Source organism: Clarias gariepinus, chromosome 8 (genome assembly GCF_024256425.1).
Source record: "Clarias gariepinus isolate MV-2021 ecotype Netherlands chromosome 8, CGAR_prim_01v2, whole genome shotgun sequence".
Classification (NCBI taxonomy): Eukaryota; Metazoa; Chordata; class Actinopteri; order Siluriformes; family Clariidae; genus Clarias; species Clarias gariepinus.
Genome location: NC_071107.1, coordinates 16,198,805 through 16,223,449, shown reverse-complemented (window position 1 = coordinate 16,223,449; position 24,645 = coordinate 16,198,805). Strand labels below are relative to the sequence as shown.

General features: G+C 39.5%; 1 protein-coding gene across 2 annotated transcripts in view; it reads left to right on the top strand.

Annotated features, from left to right (window-relative positions):
- Positions 1–24,645, top strand: part of smap1 (small ArfGAP 1) — a 112,577-nt gene that overhangs the window by 67,827 nt on the left and 20,105 nt on the right. For both annotated transcript variants that reach the window (XM_053501902.1, XM_053501903.1), the window contains 2 exons: positions 17,151–17,229; positions 21,111–21,238. In XM_053501902.1, the coding sequence (XP_053357877.1) occupies positions 17,151–17,229; positions 21,111–21,238 (207 nt within the window). The remainder of the gene's footprint in view (positions 1–17,150; positions 17,230–21,110; positions 21,239–24,645) is intronic.

The following is a 24,645-nucleotide window of genomic DNA, read 5'->3' as shown; positions in this document are numbered from 1 at the left end:
TCAAAGAGTAACAATTTCAGGTTTTCCTCACTTCTTTTTTTTTTTGCCACACTCACCATTTCGTATTTTTCTTTTGAAGGTGAATTTTGTGTTTCTTTATATATTATAGCTCAAGCCATGAATAAATTATCAAAGCACCACATGTGATATTCACCACATTTTGGAAATGGTGTCATCCTTGTTTTTGTTTGTGTGCATGTACGCCTTTGTATGGTGTGAGTTTTGTGTATGTGCGCGCATGTGTGTGTATGTGGATAGCTCGTCTTAATTGTACGTCTTATGTGTGGGTGTGTTATTGCGAGTATGTGCATGTGTAGAAGTGCGGCCCTTGCTTAGATCTTTCTGTCTCCCTGCTGCGCTAGTGACAGCAGACTGGCAAGGGACTTTGTTCAGAGGACAGTTTCTGGACGCTTTTTTTTTTGCTTGTGCACATGGTGGTATGATTTTATGATGGCAGAGTCCAGATGGTTTGTGTTGCTGCCATTGGGTCTCTGGAGGTGTAGTGTAATGGGAGAGTACTACAAAAAATCCTGTCCTATGCCTCTCTACAAGACTGCAAAGTCCTGTCGTATAAATCTTTTTCAACCATACATAAATCCAGTCATATGAGCCTATCCTGTGTAATGTGTGTCGTGAGGAGGGCAGTTTAATGGCATTTGCTATATAAAAAAAAAAAAATTATAATAAAAAACAAGTACTATTTAGAACCAAAGTAAATTGAATTCATTCTCCATAAGAATGGACGTTTTTGTGGCTGTGCTCTAATTAACCAGAAGGCAAATAGCCAACAAGATGCATTGTTTACTTTACCTATCCACTGAGACTGCCCATATTTCTGCTTACATTTAATAGGTGAGGAATAAAACGTGATGGATCGTGCTGTTATGCACAAAGACGGTCTCCGGAGGTGTAGTGTGAGGCAGCCAATGCCGAGCGGTGCTACTGTTACCACCCGGAAGCAGATTATTTTCCTGTAGCCAAATGTAGTGAAATGTTTAGTTCCTCTTAAACCACGGCAATTAACAATATATTGATGAATGACCCATTGCACTTTTTAACCATTTATCCGTCATAAACTTAGACTTTAATGTTGTGTACATTGTAATTTCAACTCGCACTCGTTTATGTTTATTAGCATCCGATGACTATGAACTTGAAGGAATAATCCACGGTATTTTCGTAGAAAGATTCATAGATGGTGTAGTTGGGAGAAAATGGCTGGTCTTCATATGAGGACATTCGGGTCTCAAGAGTTTAAAGTAAAATTTAATGTCGACAAGAAAAGTTAGGGCTTTCATCACATCAGGTATAAATATTCTCTTTTTAGCAGAAAGCTAAAAGTGTCAACTCTACTGTCAAGAGATAGACGTGAGAGGAAACGTTATGAAAATTATAAAAATGTTTCGAGACTAGTTTTGCAACACGCTAACGGATTGCAGCACAAGGCTGCACGCACAGTCACAGGGAATACCGGCCTTCATAAGTCAGTGTGCCAATAGACATCATTCTATGTACATCTAGAGCTGTGCAATTGGTGCTATTCTGACCACGTGCGTTACCATGTTTGATTTTATCATAGACGCCAAGTTAGAACAAAGAGTGAAGGTGAAATTCTGGGCAAGTCTGCTACAGGGACATTTGGCAAAATTCTGCAGTTTGGCAAAATTTATGACGATGCTGCAGTTTAAGTGGTTGTTTGAGTGGCATATGCTTGCTTTATGAGTGGAAGAACATCACTGAAAGACGACAAAAGATCCGGAAGACTTTCAAGCTCAGCTCCTAAAAATGTCGAAACCATTCGGAACTCAGTCAATGTGCTGTGATGACCCGTCCTTCATAATCATTACCGGTGACGAAACTTGGGCATACGGGTACGACCCTGAGTTGAAGCAACAGTCTTTACAGTGGAAGAGTCCATCATCTCCATGACTGAAAAAGGCTTGACCAAGTGCATGCTCATCGTCCTCATCAGCTTTGTGCATTGAGAATTCGTTTTCCGCGGCCAGGCGTCAATATCGAATTTTACTGTTTTAAGGCTTCTGAGGGAGAACGCGTGGCGAAAACTATCTGGTCTGTGGTGCACAAAACTCAAAACTTTTTGAAACTTTTTTTTTTAACATTAGTTCCATCATCACAGGCTCAATAAAGATTATTTTTTAATATGTGTATGGAGATCCTTCTCAGTGAGTGACTGCCTGAAGTCCGCAACCCCTGGATATTAACACATGCTTAGTTTTCTCCCTTGAGATGTTTTCCCAAACCATTACTGCAACCATCTGTGCTATCGGTTTTGCAGTATTTGGGTCTCAAAATTTAAGTTTAATAAATATAGCACTATACAATTTAAAATTAATTCTGTTTCTTGTATCAGCAGTCACATCAATACACACCAGTGACCCAGTTTCACTGCCAGCTATACACACATCTGCCATAACTCTCCCACCATGTTTACCAGATGATGTGGTTCATGATTTTGATCATGAGCCTTACCTTTTCTTTGTTATACTTTTCTAAGCAAGTCTTGGTTTCACCTTATCCAAAGAATCCAGAACTATTATACTCCTACACTATGTTACATTACTATTAAGTAGGTAATTGTTCAGTACAGTAAAGAATTATTTTCCCACTGGTGATTCCTGAGACAATTCTTGGTCTATTGAGATGAGACTTCACCTTGTATACTCACATTTGGTTTTCCTATCATCTAACTATCGTTTCATACAGTAAAATGCATGCAGGAGAATGCACGACCTAATGCTCAGCTGAATTTCCTGTAATCTAAACAAAATCGAGCAGGTGACATTTTCTGGGTCAGCAGTCACTTGTTTAATTACTCTGGGCCTGTGAAAACCCCTTGAGTTAAATTTAAAAGTCAACACATTTTGATTGCTTCATTTCTATTCCATTTTGGTAGCATACTAAACATTGCTCATGCCAACAACAAGACATTCCAGTAGACATTGCGTAATAAATTAAAAAACAAATCTCTAGAAAATAATATTAAAAATAAATAAATTCAGTCCAAGAACATATTAAATTATTTACTACACACTGGGATGTCCGGTCTCTGTCCATGGTATTAAAGTGGACTTGTGTATCTAGTGTACAGAATTTAGTAGTGGTGCTGACATTGGAGACTCCTTCCGTGTTATACAAAGCTTTTATTTCTCATGCAGCTACTGTACTATTCATTTTACTTTGCTATATATTAACATCAATTTTTAATGCATTCGTTACGAGTCTTAAATTATGTGGAGCATGGACATCATGTCCTCCGTGAACAAGTTTGTTAATATAGAAGTGATAATGCGTTAGAACAAGCACCTTAATATTAAGTCACATCCTACTTAAAGATGAACTGTATGGACTTTGAACTGTATATGTTCGAGCAGGGGTGTGCCATGCTGTGTGTGCGTGTGTGTGTGTGTGTGGTGCTGCCAGGTGATCTTTTCACTTTGAAGTCTTGATGAGGTGAAATGCATAATTAATGCCGATGAGATATTTCAGTATCAAGCCCTGGCAATAATCAGTCTCTCACCCAGATGCACTCTGCTGGCCCATTTCTCTCCCTCGCTACTTCACCACATTCCACTCACTACTGGGAAACACATCATTGTTACACATAGTCATTGCAGGTGCTTTAAGAGAACGGGCAAAAATCTTTTTTTTTAAAAAAGAAACGTTCGACGCAGTTTCTCAAATCGTCCATTAAATTGAAATGACCTACTGTACACTAACGCTCAAAAGTTTGAAATCACTTTCTAACTCCATGGTCGTTTTTGATTTTAATTTCTTTTTAAATTGTAAAACAATGCTGAAGGCGTCCAAAATATGCAATAATCCCCTTAGAACAGTTAATGTTGAGATGTATCTGCACCTCGTAGTCTGTAAAGCCTTTATAACAGCTCTAATCCGAGGTGCTGTTAATTGGTGATTTTCGAGGCTGGGAAGGTCTTCATAAGAGCCAGTTTGCAAAAACTATTCCAGAAAGGCTATTTCAAAAGCGCAATTCAGATAAAGAAAAAATAAAAATTGGCATGCCATGACAGTTCACATTACTAATTACAAGTGACTTTTGTCTGACTTTAATGTGGGCGTGTCTGTCCTTTTTTGCACTGTCTAGTATAAAAAGTGATATTTGTGTGACCTCATTCATTTCAAACAATAGATTTGCTTTTTTTCTGAAAGATAAAAAGCAGTTAGTCAGTATTTTTTAAGGTCCAGAAGAAGGGAGAAAGCCAGACACCATGCTTACGTTTATTATTCAAGTCACATGAGCCTGTACTAAACATATTTCTGATCTAGGACCACATATTTAAAATTAAGGTTTAGTTACAGTATGTGTCTCATCTACCTTATGGCACAGTGAAAAGATTTTTTCACATATTCCAGTTAGGAGGCTGGGTGATTCTGGGTGATAAGAGGAGGTAAGGCACAGGTAAGATTTAAGTGACTCACATCTGATTTGAAAAAGTTTAGATTTGTGTGTTCGGACAGCCATAAAAAAATCTGACACAGATCTGTGTCACATTAGGGTAAACAGTTGAGCCACTTCAGGCTGTAATGTGAACATTTCCTTTATGTTCACTTCAAATGTCAGAGTATTGATTTGAGTTTTCAGAAACTGCTGATCTCATGGGCTTTTCATGCACAGTAGTGTCTAGAATTTACACAGAAAATTCTGGGGAAAGAAATCTAGTGATTTCCCCCCCCCCCGAAATACTCAAACCAGTCTGTCAGCCACACTTCAGGTCCCTGAGATCTGATTTATATATTTTTTTTTCATTCTGAAGTTTGTCATGAACATTGTCATGATTTTCTGCGCTGCGCTCCTGCCACCTGATTGTATAATTGCACGAATGAGCCAATTAACCTGTCGTGTGATTTGGAGTAGCAGTTCAAACACCTGAAATGTTCTGCATAGACAAATGTCTGAGAGCGTCTTCGGCTTCGTTAGATGGTACAGGAAGACACTCGGTGTTGTGTGAGCGAGAGAGAGAGTCCTCACTGAATACGAACAGCAAAGGTGTTGATAAGTTTGAAAGTAGGGCTTTGAGGGAAGAAAAAAGAATGACATAATTCGGTTTTATGTTTGGGGTAGGGGGGAGAGAGAGTGTTACAGTTATCCCAGTTTATCCTTAAGATGAAGGTTGAATAATTCTGAAATTATCCAGTACACAAGGTCGCTACACAAGGACCCTTCTTCATTCTTCCTCCTTTAGATAATGATATTGCGGCCCCCCCCACCCCCCACCTCGTTTGCATATTTATGACAACTTTGTCCTCTAGACACAGAACACCACGTAATAAGAAGCGCAGATATGTGCTTATGACCACCCATACTCCTAATAATTTCCCAGCAGTGACCTTGGACCCATCCCCCCCCCCCCCACACACACACCGGATTACCTGGAATAAACCCACCAAACACGGGGGGAACATACAAACTCCAAGCCTCCATGAGCACAGAGGCGGGAATCGAACCTGGACCCTGGAAGTGTGTTTGTGTGTGTATAGCATGGGCCTGTGGCTTAGTGGTTAGCACTGTCGCCTTGCACCTCCAGATCCTGGGTTTAATTCACGCATCAGTTCTGTGTGCATGGAGTTTGCATGTTCACCCCAGGCTTGGTGGGTTTCCCCAGGGTTCTCTGGTTTCCTCCCACAGTCCAAAGACATGCCCAAAATACCTGTAGTGTGTTAATGTTAACTGGAGGTCCTTCCACGGTTCTACAAAATAGGAATAAATACAATGGTCACCACCTGCCTTTACAGTCCCTAGTTGGACTACAGAGTTCACATACTATGTATGTGTGTGTGTGTATATCTGATCAGAAAATGGGCACAGAGGATGATGTGATATGGTAGAGGTAGAGAGAGTGCACTGGAGGATAGAAGGTGTGAAGTGAAGAAAGAGATAAAAAACAAGGACGAAGGGTAGTGAGAAAGTGTGTGTGTGCGCGAGTATGTATGCATGTGCGGGTATGTATGTTTGTGTGTGTGCATGTGAGTAGCACTGACTGATGTTAAAAGGTGATGCTAAAGCTTTTACTGTGTCACTCATGCAGGGAATGGGATTTCAAGGTCCAGTGTCTACTGTTCCTCAAGACCAGCAGCCACTGTTTCCTCAACACAACACACACAACCCAGATTAAAAATAAATACATAAATAAACCTTCTTTCCACCAGCATTCTGCCAAAGCCACAAATCTGCAGAAGCCTGTAGAGCCTGATACCATAGTCAGTGACTACATCTGCTTCCTCCGTGGCATTTGCTTGAAATGAGATTTGTATGGACTGCACATGATGTTTCAGGCCACTCCTGAGCTGGCAGGTCTTCTGCTCTGACTACTGGCATGGAGCAGAGCTGCTCTCTTCATCTGTTTTTCTATTTTTTTCTATATTAATAACCATCGCCTGTCCTCAGATCTTGCTCTGCTATGGCTTTATTCTCCAGCACTGACCCAGAAAATCACCTGCTCCATTTTGTTTAGGTTACAGGCGACTGGGGTGAGCATTTGGCTGTGCGTTCTACTGCACTGTGTAAAAAAAAAAAAAAGTCGTCTCAGTAGAATGATCTTCCTCTCTGGAATGATCAGGGAGGGAAAAAAAATTGTTGATTGTAATGGAAATTACTTACTTAATTAAAATGTAATGTCGAAGTATTGTGCATGCGCTTAGATTATAGTTTGTATTTTACTGATATTATTACGATCTAGATGAGCTTCTAATTGCATATAATAATCCATAATTATACATTATTACATTGTGAAATCCATTTTTTAATAGCCTAATCATGCCGACTAGCATTATGGGATAACAGAACTGACGTTCCTATTCGTTTAATTGGCTTATTAGCACAGCACGACTGCAGCAATGGCTACAGTTAGTACATATGAAGAGTGTTTGATTTAAATTTTTAGTGCTTATAAGAATGTTATATGAGCCGTATTACCGTATGTTATACAGTTAGTTAGATGTTTTCCATAAGTGCCAATACAGTCGAACGTCTCCGTGCTGTAGTGCTCCATATCACTCCACATCACAGCTGCTTTAATAACGGTTAATTACAATGAGTGTTGCAGTATGGCTGGAAGCAGTTCAGTATAGTCTGCAGTACTGAAGGAAGAGCAGCTGTCTGACAAAACATACACCCAAAACCGGAAGCACTTTCAGCAAGAAATCATGTTCCTGGTTACTTCAGCGGTAGTTCACTGCTCTACCCAGACACAACCCAGATTTGGGTTTCTTTCGGGCCAAAAAATCTGCTTAGTGATTTTTTTCTTTAGGGGAAGGCGCTGTTTTTTTTTTTACCTCACTGACACACGTTTGAATGCATGTTATTGAACCATTCGATAAAGATTACGACGTTAAGAATATCAGATTGTGTGGTGAAGCAGCTGCTGTTAGTTATTTATAGTTATTGACGCAGAGCTTTAAACCACAAGTTTTGTCTTTTGTTTTTTTTCTGGTTGAAAAACCTCCTATGCAAAAAAAAAAAAAGGCTAATATGACTGTTCGCAAAATAGCTGGCCATTGCATTGTGCAGTTCCTTTCATTGGCTTACTTCTAGCTTGCAGTATAGCACGCTTTTTCCTACAGTACATCATTGAGATTCGCATTCTGTTAAAGCCGTTGACACTCAATAAACCCCTGGATGGAAGGATGTAAAATAACTGACTGGGAATGAAATGATGTGTAAGATTTAGACTGTGAATAGAGAGAGCATTATCAGACGGAGCTGTGGATGTGTGAAAAAAGCTTAATAGAGATACGGGATGCTGGGAGAAGCGAGATAGCATGATGAAGAGAACAGAGGAGAAATGTGAAGAAAGGATGAAACGGACCATGTAGGAGTCCCTCGGCTACCTGCAGGAAAACGAGATGTTCTTTCAGCAGTGCTGCAGTGACTTATTGAACACCCTCGGCTTTTAAAGGATGCTGACGGAGGTCTTCTGTAGGACGGAGACATGTAGAAGACCTAAACAATTTGTACACACACACTCGCACACATTGACACACCGATGTTTGTAAACGCACAGCTTAAAAGCTTAACAAGAGCAAGGCTTTGATAATGTGTTTGTTTAATTAGCATGGTGGTGCAGGGTGTCCTCACAGTGTATTTAATGTCTTTGTACAAAGGGTTCAAGCCTCGTGTGCACTTGTTTGTGGAAGCGTTATATTGGGTCTTAGAGACCGGTATGATGGAAAAGCGAGTGTCGTGAAGCTGGCTTCTGCCCCTGTCTGTATGGAGGGGGGTTGCTTTACTTGAAGAAGAGGATCTGATTTCAGTCCTACTTGGTAAAGCTAGCAAGTAAATGTGTGGATCAGTGACTGAGACTGAGACAGCGTCCTTACACGAGCATCGGCGTTAAAGTGAGACGAATACAGTAGTCACAAAGCGTTGGAGTATGTAAGCACAAGTTATCAGTCAAAAGTGCATCAAATGCCTCTTATTCTCCCACTCCTCTTAAAAATGACAGGCGGATGACAACTGTCCTGGTGTTGCTCATACATATTCACTGACGCACCTGGAAGCCCAGTGAATATTTTACAAATATGGTATACACTATGAGCTAATTTAGAAGCACGGTCTGTAAAAGGACTATTAAAAAAAAAAACATACTTGTAGGTTTTGTTATGCACTTGTTCCCTTTGAGAGAGGAGTCAGTGCAAATCCATACAAAGTTATTCTGAATTTACCCCATGATCAGTAGATTCTACTGTGAATAAAGTGGACCATTTCAGAATGCCAGTTTCCTTGTGCACGGTGAACAAAGACTCAGCGAATGCTCCGAATATGAAAACGATGTCATTTATACGACGTAGCCTTCAAAGTCGACCAAGATCTCGGCTCAGCTGTAGACCGTTAGAGGAGTTATCAAGTGACGTGTCAGTCGGGCACTCTCCATTGCCACTGTCAAAACACGACAAGAAGGAATATCTTTTGAAAGAACGGGTTTAGAGCCGCAGTGGAGTAACAAAGACTTATAGTATCTGTGGCGAGGTGCATTCAAGTCCTTCTGGTGACTCATACAGTAGCTGCCTGGTACATTAGTAAATCACTCTATACTGAATATATATTTGCATGTTCATCTCACCCATGTGTGCTTGTGTACATGTTTTCGAGTGCACGTGTGAGTGTGAACCTGCCGTAACGTCATCCGAATGTACATTGTGTTCTGACAAACAGCGATCTAGACCCCCTGTTAACCACCTCTCACACACTCGCCTCTCCTTACACAGTGAGCTTTTTTGCTCAGCTTCACGCATAGGCGCGCACACATAGTTGATCAATAGTGTTTTCCGCTGGGAGGCTGATCAATACACTCTGGATTTAGAGCAGCAAAAAAGGAGAGATTTACTTGAGGCTATTTCCCCGAGCAGCTTGAAGAGAGCATACGTCTGTCATCGTTTTCCATCTCCGCTTAAAAAAAAAAACAAACATTTAAAGCAGTGTTTGTGTGAATGGTGTTGATATTTTCCTGCAAGCTTTTCTTAACCTGTTCACACTTTAACGATCCATTCTAAGGGTCCATTTATGAACTAATTGTCCACTTAAACTGTGGGACACGAGCATGAAGTGTGTATACTTTGTACTGTTTGTCCTGGCCTTTTTAAAGCTGCAGCAACAAATCTGCCGCTCTCCTTATGCACGTTATCAGGTGAGGAGTGAAGGCTGTGCATTTCAATCACGACAACTCGGCTCAGGAATTTTAATGAGATCAACCTTCGGGCTTCAGATAAATGAATGAGAGCTGAAGTTCTTCCAGTCTAGTGAAGATAAGGTTTTATGCAAAGTCTTAATTAAAAGTTTATCAGATGGTAGCTACAGCTGTGATGTTGGCCTTTGTATGCTTAGGATGCATCAAGAGACAAAGACTGTATCTTCTGTGTCCAGAGAGATCTGAGAGCTTGCACAGTTAAAAGCCACATACCATTTGGTGTTAATGTGAAAATAGTCGATTGTAAATGTTGTTTAAACTAGTAGTTCCCCCCCCTCCCATCCCCCCCTCGCTATAAACAATGTGTGTAGTGAGAAAGTGTACGAGTGCTCATCATGACTTGCTGCCTGCCGGTGAGGTGAATAAGATTTAAACGAATGGCGCCTCCACACCAACCCACTCATCATCCACCTGTCTTACTCCTGTTCTTTTCTACTTTCCCATTATACCATTCCTCAAGGAAAGCAATCTTTTTAAACCGTATCACAGTTTCCAAATTTGTTTTGCATTGATCTTCGAAGTGCACATGCAATTCTTTCACATTTTACTTTTATCACTTTTTGTTAAAGGCCATTTCCAAGAGTGGGGATGATGAGATCTGCTCTGCAGCTGGCCTGTTCCCCTTAGCAGGCTTAGATTTCAGCACCTTCTGGAAACTATAGGCTGTTGAACTCACACCAGGCCTGACAGCATCTCAAATTCTATTATAGATCTAGATGGAGTTTATATCTATAGATCCGTTTTCTAATAAAATAAAAATGTAGTTCATTGTAGCTTATTTCTTCAATCTTAGGGAGAGTTCATCTGAGAGTTCGTCTCGGACACACTTCTGGCTTCACAATAAGGATTTGGCAATTCTTTTGCCATACTGGGTCCCTATAGCAGGCCATGGATAGCTGAACATTCCATCTGACCTTTGCAAAAAGCAAATTAGATATGAGCTCAGGAGCTCATATAGCTGCAAGGTTAAGAGCTCTGTCTAGCTCAAGTGCCTCCTGCATGTCCCTAGTGCAAAAAGGCATAATTCAAACTCGTGGCATTTCCTCATATCTGCTCGGGTGTGATCTAGAATCGATGACCGGACATTATAGTATGACGCTAGACATCAGATAGGACAGTGATGACTGATTAGTTTCTAGTTTATGCCCCCATTTGTTTAGATCCCACACCGCTCCCATCAGATTGTGAAATTCAAGACGGCTACAGTCGGCACCAGTGATAAAGTGGTAATGCAAAATGATGGCCGAATGTGGGGGAGACGGAGAGCTTAGTGGATAATAATGCGATGGTATTAAATAAAGGTAGGTGAGTAATGATAGAAATAGTAATGATAGGGTAGAGGAAGGTGTCGCGATGCAGCAGCAGTGAGAGTGGAAGAAATGGACAGATGTAGAGATGTAGAGCCTAGGTTCATGGTTGAGATCATGATTTCAATGGGAGTTAGGAGATCTTGCAGGGATGTGCATCGTGTGTACAAACACAATTGTGATTTCACTGTTCTTGTCCTCAGACTGTTATGCGTTCGTAAATAAAGGTCACTGCTGGCTTTCTTAGCCTGAATTGTCTTTCCTTTTCTCTGCTTGGGAATTGTGTGGCGGGGTGTGTGACCGTCAAAAGAATTAGGTACAGCTACTATGAAAAACATTGCACCATGACAGGCTAGGATTTTTCATAAAAGCTTTCTGACTGGTGTTCCAGATACTAGTAATACATTTTGTTTTGCTCAATGGGTTGTCCAGGTGGGTCCAAAAAAATGAATCGGTTGCGCAATTTGTTAATGCAGTTTCCCAAGAAACACAATGCAGCAACTAATAAAATGTAGCAGGTGACCTAAAGTATTTATTTAGGATGGATCCTTCATTCAGTCAGGTTTAAAAAAATATATCGATTTCTGTTTAGCAACATAAAAAGTCGTTGTACCTGAAGTTTAAAACATGTGTGTGCACTCATCAGTTATTGTTGACATCAAACATCAGAATGGGAAAAAATGTAATCTCAGTGACTCTGACTTGGGGCAGTTTTTTATGTGCCAGATGAGCTGGTATGAGTGTTTCAGAAAACACTGATCTCCTGGGATTTACTCGCAGAGCGATCTCTAGAGTTTACACAGAACGGTCTGAAGAATATCCAGCCAGCAGAATTTCTCCACCATTAATGCCTCTTCGGAGAGAAAGGTCTGAACTGGTTTAAAGCTGCAGTGCATAACAACAGCATAACAACTCTTTAAAACCATGATGAGCAGAAAAGCATCTCAGAAAAACATGATTAAACTTGAGGTGGACTGTTTACAGCAGCAGGAAACCACAGCTGGAGAACATATCTGGACCTGCTGTAGACTCATCTCAGGTTTCAGCATGTTATGCATTCTGAGGTGCACACCATCACTAACCATTTTATGCATTCATCAACAGGTAACAAAAAAAATCAACACACCAATTTGATGGCTTTGATTACCTTTATATTACAGATTTGTGATGTCTACAGTGGACATAGACTCCAGAAATGTTTTGTTGTGCAGTTTCAGTCAGTTTTCAGTCAGTCTATGTTCACTGTAGCTTTTTTTGTAGATCAAAAATCTGCAAAATGAAGGAAGTCTAAACCAACCAGACACGTGCTGAAGTTTGTTACCAGTTGACGTGTGCACAAATTGGTTAGTGGTGATGTGGCTGCAAACAACAGTCAAGAAAAACATCGAAAGGCACTTTATTCAGTCCCTCCTGTATTATTGCAGTCTGGATCAGATGTACTTTGTTTATCTGTATTTAAATTTTTTTTTTTTACACATACTGATCATTTGTTACTAGCAGACTGAACTAAACGCTTTGTATGTTCAGCTGCTTATAGACTGTAGTAGCTGCAGCTGAGAGCTCATTAAAGGAGACACAAACTGAAAGAAGCAGGACCTGAGATGATGAGAGGCTACACATTTCTTTGTCTGACTCAGGTTTTGATCACTCAGATGCTGTAAAAGGAAATATATTAAATAAGAAGTACATTAAATACTAACTGTGCACCATTTTCTTCTTGTTCAGCATTTTCATGCCTACAGAAGAGCGGAGTTGCCAGGGATCATTAAAACTTGGCTGTGTTATCTGTAGCCTGGGAGGCGGTAGCTACGCGTTTAATTGAGCATGTTTTTGTTAGGATGATGTAATTAACAGTTTTTGCTACAACAAATATGGTGCAGGTTGAGCGTCTTTTCTGTTCATGATTTCACGTGATCAGGTTACCACTCGGTGCTAAAGAATACTTAAATTCAAAGAAAGAAAAAAATTATTCCTCCTTATTGTTCTCCAGCTGTTGTTTATTAATTTATTGCACTTTTTTCGGCTTCCATTGAGGATAAATGATTAGTTTTCGAAATGTACAGCTTACATATTAATATTTATGTTCCTAACGGCCATGGTATACATATACAAGGATGCTTGTATATTTTGTCATTATGTTTGCATTATATGTCAAGGCAAAATGTATAAGTAGTCATTGCACCTTCATATACTTTGCCTTCCTTTTCTTTGTAGTCAGATTGATACAGAATTTTCACATTGTTGCTGGGTAAGCACAAGAAGATCCAATTTCAACCCCTCCTGTGTGCTCAGTTCAGTTATTGCCAGTACAAAATAAGAAACGCTAAAAACACATACTAATCATTGTAACACACATACTACTGTGATCATATAGTGTGTTGTGAATGTTGGTTGTCCTCTTAATCCTGTTATCATTTGTGTGCTGGCCTGGGAGAGTGCACCATCCCATATACAGTATTTCTGAAAGCTTTAGGCTTTTTTTTCCCTGAAATGTTTTCCTTTTTTCATTTATCTCAACCACGAGAGTACCTACAGTTGAAAAGGGAGAAAATTGCGCTTAAATATTCTAAGCATTTAACAATTCCAGTCCCACAGGAGTGCAGGTGCATGGAGGACGTTTCCACAGCTGGTGACTGATTACAAACTAAACTGATTGGGCTTATTTCCATTTTGCCATGGTGCTTAGCTTTCCAACAACAAAGCCTTGAATTCACTGTGTGAGGACAAGAAACTCTAATGATTTAGATACCTTTGGGCGTCTTTAGACTGTTTAGAACCATTTTTGTTGAACTGGATCATTACTTAATATCATCTCTGCAGGAACGTCCTAAGAACGATTGAAAAGCAAACGTAAATCTCTCCACCATTTTTCAGCAAATGATTATTTTTTTATTAATCTATTTTACATTTATTTTTAATCGGGACAAACCGAATGATCTGTTTCCAGAATTTAAGTATTCAGTCAGTGGTTCGTCTGACTTGTGTTCCCAGATGAACACATTTTAAGGGCAGACAGTTAGTGAAAAGAAATTCTGCGTTTCTGCACAAGTGTGTGCAGGTATGTAACTCTACAGTAAGTGTAGAGGCGGTTTAATAAAGAGTGATCGAAATCTTGTTTAGTGTCTTTAACAGCAATTACAATGGTATTGATTTGGCATTTTGGTGTGTATGCGCAGATTTGAATGAATTTTAATGGAAGGATCCCATTTGCACTTTCCTTTAATACCCCCTGCTTGGATTACTCTCACTATGATGCATTAGAAGAGCTCTTACAGTTCAGACTACTATCCATCACACAGTAGGACTGTATTGGCTTTGTTTGCTAGATATGAGGAACTGAAATGGGTGTCAAGTGCCCTAGTGAGACTGGCCTCATTCTGCTCTGATGTGATACAAGTGGCCCTCAGTGTAGTGTCTGAGCACTAGTAAGCGTCTCTCTTTTTCTCTTTTGCTCAGTGATCATGTTTGCATAGCGAGGCCTTGGCGGGTCCGAGTGAATCTGACCCAAATGGAATCACTGTGCCATCAAAGGGAAGTGTTCATGAATTAGGAATGACCTTGATACGAGAGGCCCATGAGACACAGCATGGGGTTCAACTCATTTCACACCCATTCACTCAGCAGTCTCGGAAAAACGACGTCTCGAGAGCTGGAGAGGTGGAATGAGATGACTCTGGGAAGCGTAGAGGAATGTGCATTGATCGATAAGATGAATAGAGGAGAAAGTAGAGCATAGGCAGCGCTGGTAATTCATGGCGTCTTTCTCGTTTGTGTGTCTTGTAAAGGTGTTTGTGTTTCTCTGTCCACGTGCTGTTATTCTCCTTTATCTGAACCACCAAATTCTGCTCCAGATGAATACTCTGTCTAAAAGCATTAGTGGTTTTATCTGTGCATGCGAGTGTCTATCTTGTCACCACCAAATAGAAGGGAAGCCGTGCTTCTGCATTCATGCATAATTCAAGCAAAGCTAACCACTTCGCCGCTACACGTTTCAATCATGGGGCTGAATGAGGGCTAGTCCCCTGCTTATAAAGGCCGGTTGTACCTCACATTGCAGCGCTGGCTCTGCTCCTACATATGAGAATGAAAAGGTCACAAAAGGCTTAACACAGAAACGTCTAACTCCGAGAAAGCTTTTCAGCGCAGTAGAAAGATTAAAAGCGGCAGTTTCAGCGTTTTGGTAATTAATACTTTCAAATTCTGCTGAATTCTGTCTGGTATAATTTGAGGGTGGTGTCAGAATTAGCTAAGCGTAATTAATGAAAGGCTACGAACGCAGCTAGTTCTACCAGGGGAAATGCAGCCTTTATAGCATGTGTTTTTATTCCTTTAGTCAACTAGCAGATGTCGGATAGAATATTTTTCTGGTTTAGAAGTTAATCTAAGGACCATGCTGAGACGCAACAGGAAGAAAAAGCATGATGACGATCAGTTATGAATCATAAGCACTTTAGTGTGCAAATGAGCCTAAAATGACTCAAATTACTTGACTTTGAGAGCACCTTGCTAAATAAAGCCGCACACTTGCACTCATTTTGGTGCTTTAAAAAGGTGTCTGCGTGTCCTAGGTGAATGTTTTTAAGAAGATTTATAAGGTATAACAGGAGCCAGAATGTAAACTGTTTTGCAGTCAGTGTAACACTGTAGTTATTAAGCCATGGTTTTCTGTATTTTTTTTTTTTATAAAATCATTTTTGTCTACCAATAATTCCACATGTCTAAACCAGCAGCTATTTATCAGTGAACCTATTTCATTTGCCCTTTCTTTTCATCTCTCTGTCAAACTACATTTTCATTGTGTAGTGCCTGTGTGATGAAGCTGACAAAGTTCTATTTATTATTCTCTTTTATCGTGCCAATAAAGCTTATGCCACATGCTGGTTTTAATTCAGATGTGACAATGCAGGCTAAAATAAGCACAACATGGAGAAACATTTTTTTCAGACTTATGGTATTTTCGTTTCTTCTTAGTCTCTCGTATGAAGGCAGAAATATGCAGCTGTCCATGCCTTCACCTCTGATATTGTGTGTTTTTGTGTGTAATGGTTTTAAGGGGCTTTGAGCCATCCTGTGCTGCGGCACTCATTGATCAGGAATTCATCCTGGATTAAAGTTTTACTTCTCACCTAGAAACGGCCCTCAAATCCAATCACAGGGAGGAGCCTTCTTTAGCCAGTCCCAGAGGGCCTCGGACATAAAGCATTGTGTGTGCTTGGGTGTTTGTGTACACATGTACTACAGTATGTGTGCATGTATGAGTGTGTATTGTTTATATACTGTACAGTTGATATGTAATAGTCTTCAAACCTCTCATATAAAATGGCAGGTTTTTGTAATGTTAAAATTGTAGTTTTATCATTAGTGATCCAAGCCAGCACTTTTTTAACCTTAATGTGAAAATGCAACTTGGAAAATGCAAAATCTATTAATAAACAAGCCAGGAATAATTAAAAAAAAAAAAAGACAAAGGAAACACTCCCAGTAATGTATATGTGGAATGCTTTTGCAAGGAAGAAAAACTAAAGATGCTTCAAATAGATTATTGTTTAATTTGTTAAAAAAGGAGGGTATCTGAATATATGTACTGTACACAATATTGTGTGTGTGTGTGAGAGTGTTTGGTGGGTTTCCTCCGACTACTTCAGTTTCCTCCCACAGTCCAAAGACATGCAGGTTAGGCTATATATATCATAGGGGGGTTTTTAGTATTGCACACATGATCCTTTTCTTTCTGACTTCATTTTTGTTGGAAAAAAAGTCAGGTTAAGTTAAGTAAGATTTATTTTATATGATTATTGTTTTTCTTGATTATTGTCTGTATGTTGTAATTTTTGTAATTAAGATAAAAAAAGTACTCGCATGACTTATTTTTATTTTTGTTCATCACAAAAACCTGCCATTTTAGGAAGGGCGTGTAGACTTTTTATATCTGCTATACACATTGAATCAGGACAGGTTTACTTCTTGCCTACTAAACCAGACAGTATTGATCATTTACTATACAGTTGCCCTTTTAAAGTGCAAGAAAGCTATATTTATTGAAAACCCTTCAACATACTAAATGTTTTCTGAGGTCTTTTCATCCGTCATTTCTAACCTCTTCTTTTCCTTTCTATCACAGAAGAGAGAGGACATTCAGATAGACTCCAGAGCCAGCCCTAAGAAGAGTGCTGAGCCTGCCATCGACCTGCTAGGCCTGGGTAAGACGCAAGTAATCAATCCCACTCTCGCCTACCGTCCTCCTCCACCATGTCTGAGTGAGTGAAGCTGTTCTGTACATGCACTACAGAGCCACTTAGCTGCGTGTGCTGGTTCGGGTACAGGAATAGAGCTGAGGTTATGATGGGGTTGAGAAATGAGGCGGAAAGAAAATGTGTTAAAAAATACATTTTATACAGAAAACCGAACGTGTTTCCAGAGTGCGCATTTTAACCAGACTTGTGAAGTCGCCTAATTGTACTTCCACAGTTAAATGTACTGCAGTGTATATTAGTGTCGCCCCCCTCCCCGGTCCACCCCACTGTATGTAATACTAACAAACACAACATATCCAGACTGATCAGTGTTACTTTGAGTAGCAATGCAGTTAGTCACCATTCTCCGAGAAGTGTATTGTGATAGAATTTATGAGAGATGAGATAAACTTGTTACTGCTCCACTGGGGGAAATTTTTCTGGTGCAGCTGGGTTATCATGATATTGATCTCATCCAGGCACATCACCCAGCCCTAGGCTACGGATAATAGTCCTGTTGCTGCTTTCTGGCTCTTTGTGCTGGTTAGATGACACAGAAAGAAGCCAGCTGACCAAATTATCCCTGCATTGATCAGAGAGGCAGCACGAGACCCTCCGGATGACCAGAGCCAACACATACTCCATTATGTTCTCGACAATAAAAACTATAGGGACCTAACGCAAAATTGCACTAGTGTCTGTATTTTTCATCCCCCCACTCTGTCTTGTGTGTGTGTGTGTGTGTGTGTGTGTGTGTGTGTGAATGGTTGATATTGAGGTAAAGAGAGAAGAGGAAATGACAGAAATAAGAGGTTGGAAGAGAAAAACAAGATGGATTAGTTAGTGTGCGACCATGCCACTGGGAGCACACTGTGTGTTTGTTTCTGTATGGGAGAATTTATGGCATGCTCCAGGGCTGAGGGAGCTGATGATGAGCCATGTGTGATGATGGAATTGTGTCTTGCCTGTGTATGCTTCCGCTTTTCCCCACAGCAGCACGAAGCAGCACAGTGCGTTATGAAAAAAAACTGAGAGAAAATTTACATCACCCACTGCCTTCCCACCCTGTGGCTCTACTCTTCTTGTTCCAGTACATGCTCATTCTCTCCAACATCTCCAGGCCTATTTGGATGTCCTTAGAAGGAGAAAAAAAAACAGGGAAAATGGTCGTTAATGTAGACATTGTCCTCCAGGGATTGGTGTGTGTGTGAAGTATGGACACCAGCTAGGACTTGGACGAAAAGACAAAGTGTATTTGAATATCCCACTAGAGTCAGCATCTAGACGCTGCGTTTCCCACCACCGGCACAGACGCTTGTTGAGTGTGATTTGATTTTTTCTATTTTTTTCAATGCTGTCAATAAGCCGCAGGAGAAGAGCAGAGGCAGAAGGAATGTCCTTTGTTTGTATTGTTGAAACTCAAACACAAAAAAATAACAAATAGTATTTCTTAATCTTCAGTAACATTTATCTGAATAAGAATCGTATTCACATTGCATATTTCTTAATTTTTTTGGAAAGTGAAACCAAATAAGTTCATTAAAAAATATTGCAGGTACAAACTAAATTCACTACAAGAATGGTCCATTTTATAGTCAATGCACTGTTGGCGCGGGATTCGGCACAGTCCTGTGCACACCTATACACATGACCACATATATATTATATAAATATAATGAATTGCATACATGACCAGTCAAAAGTTTGGCCACTCCTTCTAATTCCATGGTTTTTTGGTGATTTCATTTCATTCTACTTTCCTGACATGGCCTTCATGAGAGCCAGTTTCATCATGGTGTTTCATTGGTTTTGCAAATGCACTTTACAATACTGTTCTTGCAGGAACTGTTCCAGGACAGCTGACCTTCGTGTCTTAAAATAACAACCGACTGTGGCGGCTGCTGCTGCTATTTAATTATCTAATGCTGTAGTTAGGAAATTTCCAGTAATTGTTCTTGAATGTAAAAAATAAATCACTACATAAAAACATTGAATTAGAAGGTGTGTCCAAACTTTTGACTGGTTCTGTATGCAGTTCATTATATTTGATGCTGGTTTTATTTTGATGCATTATTTTTAAAATCTGTATTTTAAAGTTAGTACCTTATCCCACACAATTAGAATTTGGAGAAGCTTCAGCTGGCAAGAATACCAGCAGTGTCTGTGTTAACGCTTGTGGAAGTATTTTGGACAGCTGCACTCCTCTATCTAAAACTTTAGGCTTCTTTATATCGTTAAGTTTGTGTCTGTGGACTACACTCTTTAATTCAGACCAAAATAGACTTTAATAAAGTTGAAATCTGTAAACTGAGAATAACTATTTGGAAGCACAAGTCTTGCAAAATCTAAATTTAAGTGAGTTTAAACTTAAGTAAAATCACTGAAGTAATCTTGAACTGAAATATCCTCTGTGTATCCTGTGGTGCAGAATCAAATGCCTGCACGTGCCTGTGGATTCGGAGCACAAAGTGTGTATAGTTCTAATCAATACTATTGAGTGATGAGTCAGATTACTTATCTGATTACAATGCAGAAGATGCATTTAATATTCTTAACTAAATACTTTTATAGGGCAAATTTGCACAATATTTATGCGGAAAGTGCAAAACAAACTTTCATACAGGAAAAATAAATGTGTGTTTGCATGCACATATATCACAAACAAGCATTAATATAAACCATTAATTAAGTTAAGTAAGCAATTAAATGCATTTATAGGTATGCATACATAACTACATGGGCTATCTTTATTATATGTAAAAAGATTTGCTCTTCCACTGTTGTCTACAAGACATCATTTTTATATCCTATATAATTTCTGTATCATTACCGTGCAGAACATTGAAAACTGCACGCTCTGCAACTTTGAAGTTGATTTCAAGGTGTCTTTTCTGGCTGGTGGTCATTTAAATGGATGTAAAAGCTTAAACATACCTAACTTAAGCTGTTAAGTACTCTGAAGATGGAAGGCTATTGTATAAAGGAAGTAGCTGCCAGGGTGGTTTAAACGAACATTTCCAGGAATTCTAGTGTTAAACGCATGCTTAAAGGCATTTTAACAAAGTTGTTTTTGTGCGTAAAAGTTATTCTAACTTTTTTACACCAAGATTTTTTTTTTTTTTTAATTGGGCTCCTTCAATACTTATAATTGATATCAGTATTTGTAAAAATAGTTTGTCAACCACTAGTCCTGATGCTTATCATGAAGCACAAGAGCTAGTCGACTACCAGCTGCAAAACAGCTGCAAAGCATCAGTGATCCACCATCGTAGATGCTTTCTCTGCAATTTGACAATGCCATGACTGAACTCGAGAATTACAGTAAGAAAATGTGATAATTGGTGGTTTCTCCACCTCCAAGGTTTTTGTAGTTGATTGAGTTGACACTTTGATGATTGTTGTGCTTGCTATTTTTAAAAGAATGTTAATTTCATTAATTCTGGGATTGACTACATGCCAAGACATCACAGCATCTACTGCTTTAATGACACCTGAGAGAGCCCAGCAACTGCAGTATGAAATTTAAATATGTACAGTGTATTTAAAAATAAAAAAAAATAGGCAGTTTTAAAATGCATATTGAGTGCTCGATGCCCTTAGGAAGGACATGGACATGAAGCCATGACTCTCTGACATTCACAGTGATCGTGAGACCTTAACCTAATTTGCACAGAGAAGTTAGAGGTCGGACAGCCTGAACCCACTGCCCTTTGAGACAGTCAGCCTGGACCTGTCATTTCGCTTCCACTGGAACTCCTTCTATTTCTCTCTGTCTCGCTTTCTCTCTCTCTTCTCTTTCTCTCTCTCTTCTTTTTCCCTTATTCGTTCTCTTTAATTCTTCCTTTCAGATGCACCTGCAGTCAACACAACCACCAGAGGGGCAGGATCTGGAACTACAGCTCCAATAAGTGATGATTTGGACATTTTTGGGCCGATGGTGTCCAATCCTCTGCCATCAAGCACCAACACAAACCAGGTACACGGTGACCATTTCTTGACCATGCTTCTTAAACCCACCAAATCCTATTGTCCTTCCCTATTTAATGGTTACAAAGCTTTAATCAGGCAGCTGTAACAGTGCATTTGTCCAACATCCAGCGCATATTCTAGTAGTCAAGCTTTACCATGTACTTTGCGTATGTAATGATTTAATACAGTAGCTGCAAATATGTTGGCACTTTAATAGCATCACCACAAATACTGACCCTGTTAGTTTATTTTTGGAGTGTTGAGTTGAGAGTGTCACCACGTTTAAAATCACGCTGCTTGTAATTAGTCGGATTGTTTTGTAGACAATTATCAGAGTACCAGTGATAAACACAACGTTTTATTTTATTTGCTAAATTGGTAATCAGGCAGGGGGATGGGGTGGACTTGTATTTTTTTTTTTTCATTATGCATCTATTACCTTTAACGGGATCACATAAAGACGAGATAGTTGGTGTGCTGCCAGCATGTGGTTTTGTTTAAAAATTAATAATTAAAGGATGTGCAAATGCATATAATAAATAAAAGGAAGTTTATGCACCTTGCTTTTCATCGCTATTTGACAGTTGCATTCACTGATCTCTATACAGGTTCTGCAGATCTTTTCAGGTGCAGTCTATTACATGTATAGTAGTAATGTAGTATTGCTCCATGTGTACAGCTTATCTTTTGTTTTAAAACCACTGTGATAGAGGCACAAAATAAACGTCAAATCAGGTTGTTTTATTTTTTCTCCTCAAACACAATAGCTACATTTAACGTTCTGGTCGCAGCTGACAGGATTGATTTGTCGTATCTTGCAGACATATGGATGCACAGCAGCTAATATAAAAGAATTAGCATCGAGCTTGTCTTTCTAGAGTGATGGGAAGAGAAACTATTAGAGAAGACTGATGTTTTCCTCTGTTCTCTCTTTACCAGTGGACGCCTTCTTAATCATGCATTAATGTAGGTTAGCCTGGCCTGGGGCCAGGATCTTTTGGGTCTATTTATGGTTGACGACAAAAATTACCACTGAACAGGGGGTGACTGAGTATTGTCAGCTGTCTATTTAAATCTTCTGTGAAAAGTTGCACTTGAAGACATTGCCAGAAAAAAAGCAAACAAAAACACGCCTTTTCTTTCTACACAAGGGACGATCATTCTAAATTCCAGGAGGTGGCAGTACGTCGAAAAAGGAAACATGAACTAGCCAGTTGTGCTATCAGTTGTGCTATCTGTTTTAGTTGTGCCTGAAAGTAGCGATGCTTAATAGCTGTTTATTTAGAACTCCTGCTCATTCATGCAATGATTTAGTCAGTCAGACATATAGCAGCAGCACAAAACATTTAATCATGCATATACTGTACAGATTAAACACTTAATGTTCATGTCAAATATCAGAATTGGAGAAATGTGCTGTCAGTTATTTGAGCTTGGTAGTTGGTGCCAGATGGGCTGGTCTCAATATTTCACAAACTTCTGATCTCTGGGGATTTTCACGGACAACTCCAGATCTCTAGAGTTTTACACAGAATGATGTGGAAAAAACACTAAGCATCCACAAAAGTCAGCATCATAACCACTCTTTAGAACTGCGGTGAGCAGAAAAGCATCTACAAATGGGCTACAGCAGCATGCGATCACATTTATATCCCTTTATAGACACACATATCCCTGCATATAATGGATACATCCAGCACAATAATAACTTAATCCAACAGTATTCCCTCGTGTGATACAGCTTTTATACAACTGTTGTTCAATCGCCATTTTTAAATGTCTATGATTTGTTTGTTTATGTAACCAGAATTTTTTTTCCGCCAACACATATCCTTAAGCGCATGGCAGAGCTAACTAACCGCAACTGGCAGATCTGGCAACCAACAGTTAATGTAATTCACAAGGGTGAAAGTAGTTTTCACTTTTAATCGTTAATATGTAGCCAAAGAATGAGGAGAGAATAAAACATGGAGGTGGTGGACAGTTCTGTAAATCTTCTCAATTTCCCTTTATATTTCCACTTATTCCACTTTAGAATATCAGCAAACTTCTAGGGTTTGATGGTTAAATCCCCAAAAAAGTTCAATGTAAAGCTATTTATGCACTATGCACTATGTAAGGTAAATTAGAACTTCTTGTTCCACACAATAAGTAGTTCCCTTATTCAGGGCTTAGAGAAGGGTTTAGGATTCAGCCTTGTGTTATGAAAGCTTTGTAGCTCGTGTTAGCTGTTAAAAAAATAGACTGTTCAAATGCAATTCAGAACAAATAAAAAATGATTGCTAAGTAGAAAAATGTATGGCAAGTTAGTATGCCACATGCCGATCTCAGTACCTACATTAGGGTCTCGTTTTGATGCATTTGGAATGATGGTATGTGATTTAGAATGTACAGTACTCAAACAAACAAAATTTCACAATTCCGGAAGCCATTTTATTGAAAAAAATATTGCTATTGTCCTCCTTATAAATAGAACACAAATAAAAATTGCATTCCATTTGTTCCCTCTCGAGTGTTGTTTGCTTAATTTCCTTCTTTTGCACTGACTTGCTGGGGGTTAATTCTGTTTGTCAGTCCGCGATGGAATTTGAATACGCTTTACTAGACAGACGCTGACATTTACCAGTTTATACTGAGGATACGAGGCAGGCACCAATAATATTGCAGGGCAGCCACCAATATTTAATGTTGTCTGACAGCATTCTTGGTCTCGGTGTTGAAGGACTTATAGGCAGCTCCACAAATATATGTCCTTGCTGTGCAATGTTGGTTGAGATCTTGAAACATAAAGGCTGTTTTCACTTAGTACACTTGTGCCTGGCCTGGACACTAGGGATCCTAGGATGAAGAGCAATTTGTTTTTGATCTGGGAGGACCAGTGCGTCATGGGACCTCCTCTCTCTACTTTGTCCCCACCGAAGGGGAAGTGAGAGAAACGGAGAGAGTCTCGCAGGTCCTCAGGCCTGAAACTGACAGAGGTAAGAGAACAGGCCATCCAACAAAAACTCCTCCCACATAATCTAGTGTTTTATTTAGAAGTTTAGAAACACAGTAGCATCATCCTCAGCAAGTGCTCATTTATTGTGTCTGCATAAACACACACACGCATAACTCCGTCTACTGCCTGTGAATACCCATAAAAAGGTATTAAGAGTTTGTCTCATATGTTTAGTTAATAATTTTTTTAGTTAAATACTATAGTATGTTAGTGTATGCAGAGCTTCAAGCTGAAACATCACACTCCCCTCTGCTACATTCTTCTTTGTTCTTTGACAACATGCTGAGATTCATTGAGAGTCTGCTCCGGGATCATGACAGATTTGTTCTTTCTCACCTTGTTTGTCATTCGTTCAAAGTGTGCGTGTGAAGGACACGTCAGCTTCGCACAAGCTGTTATAATGGATTTGTCATTTT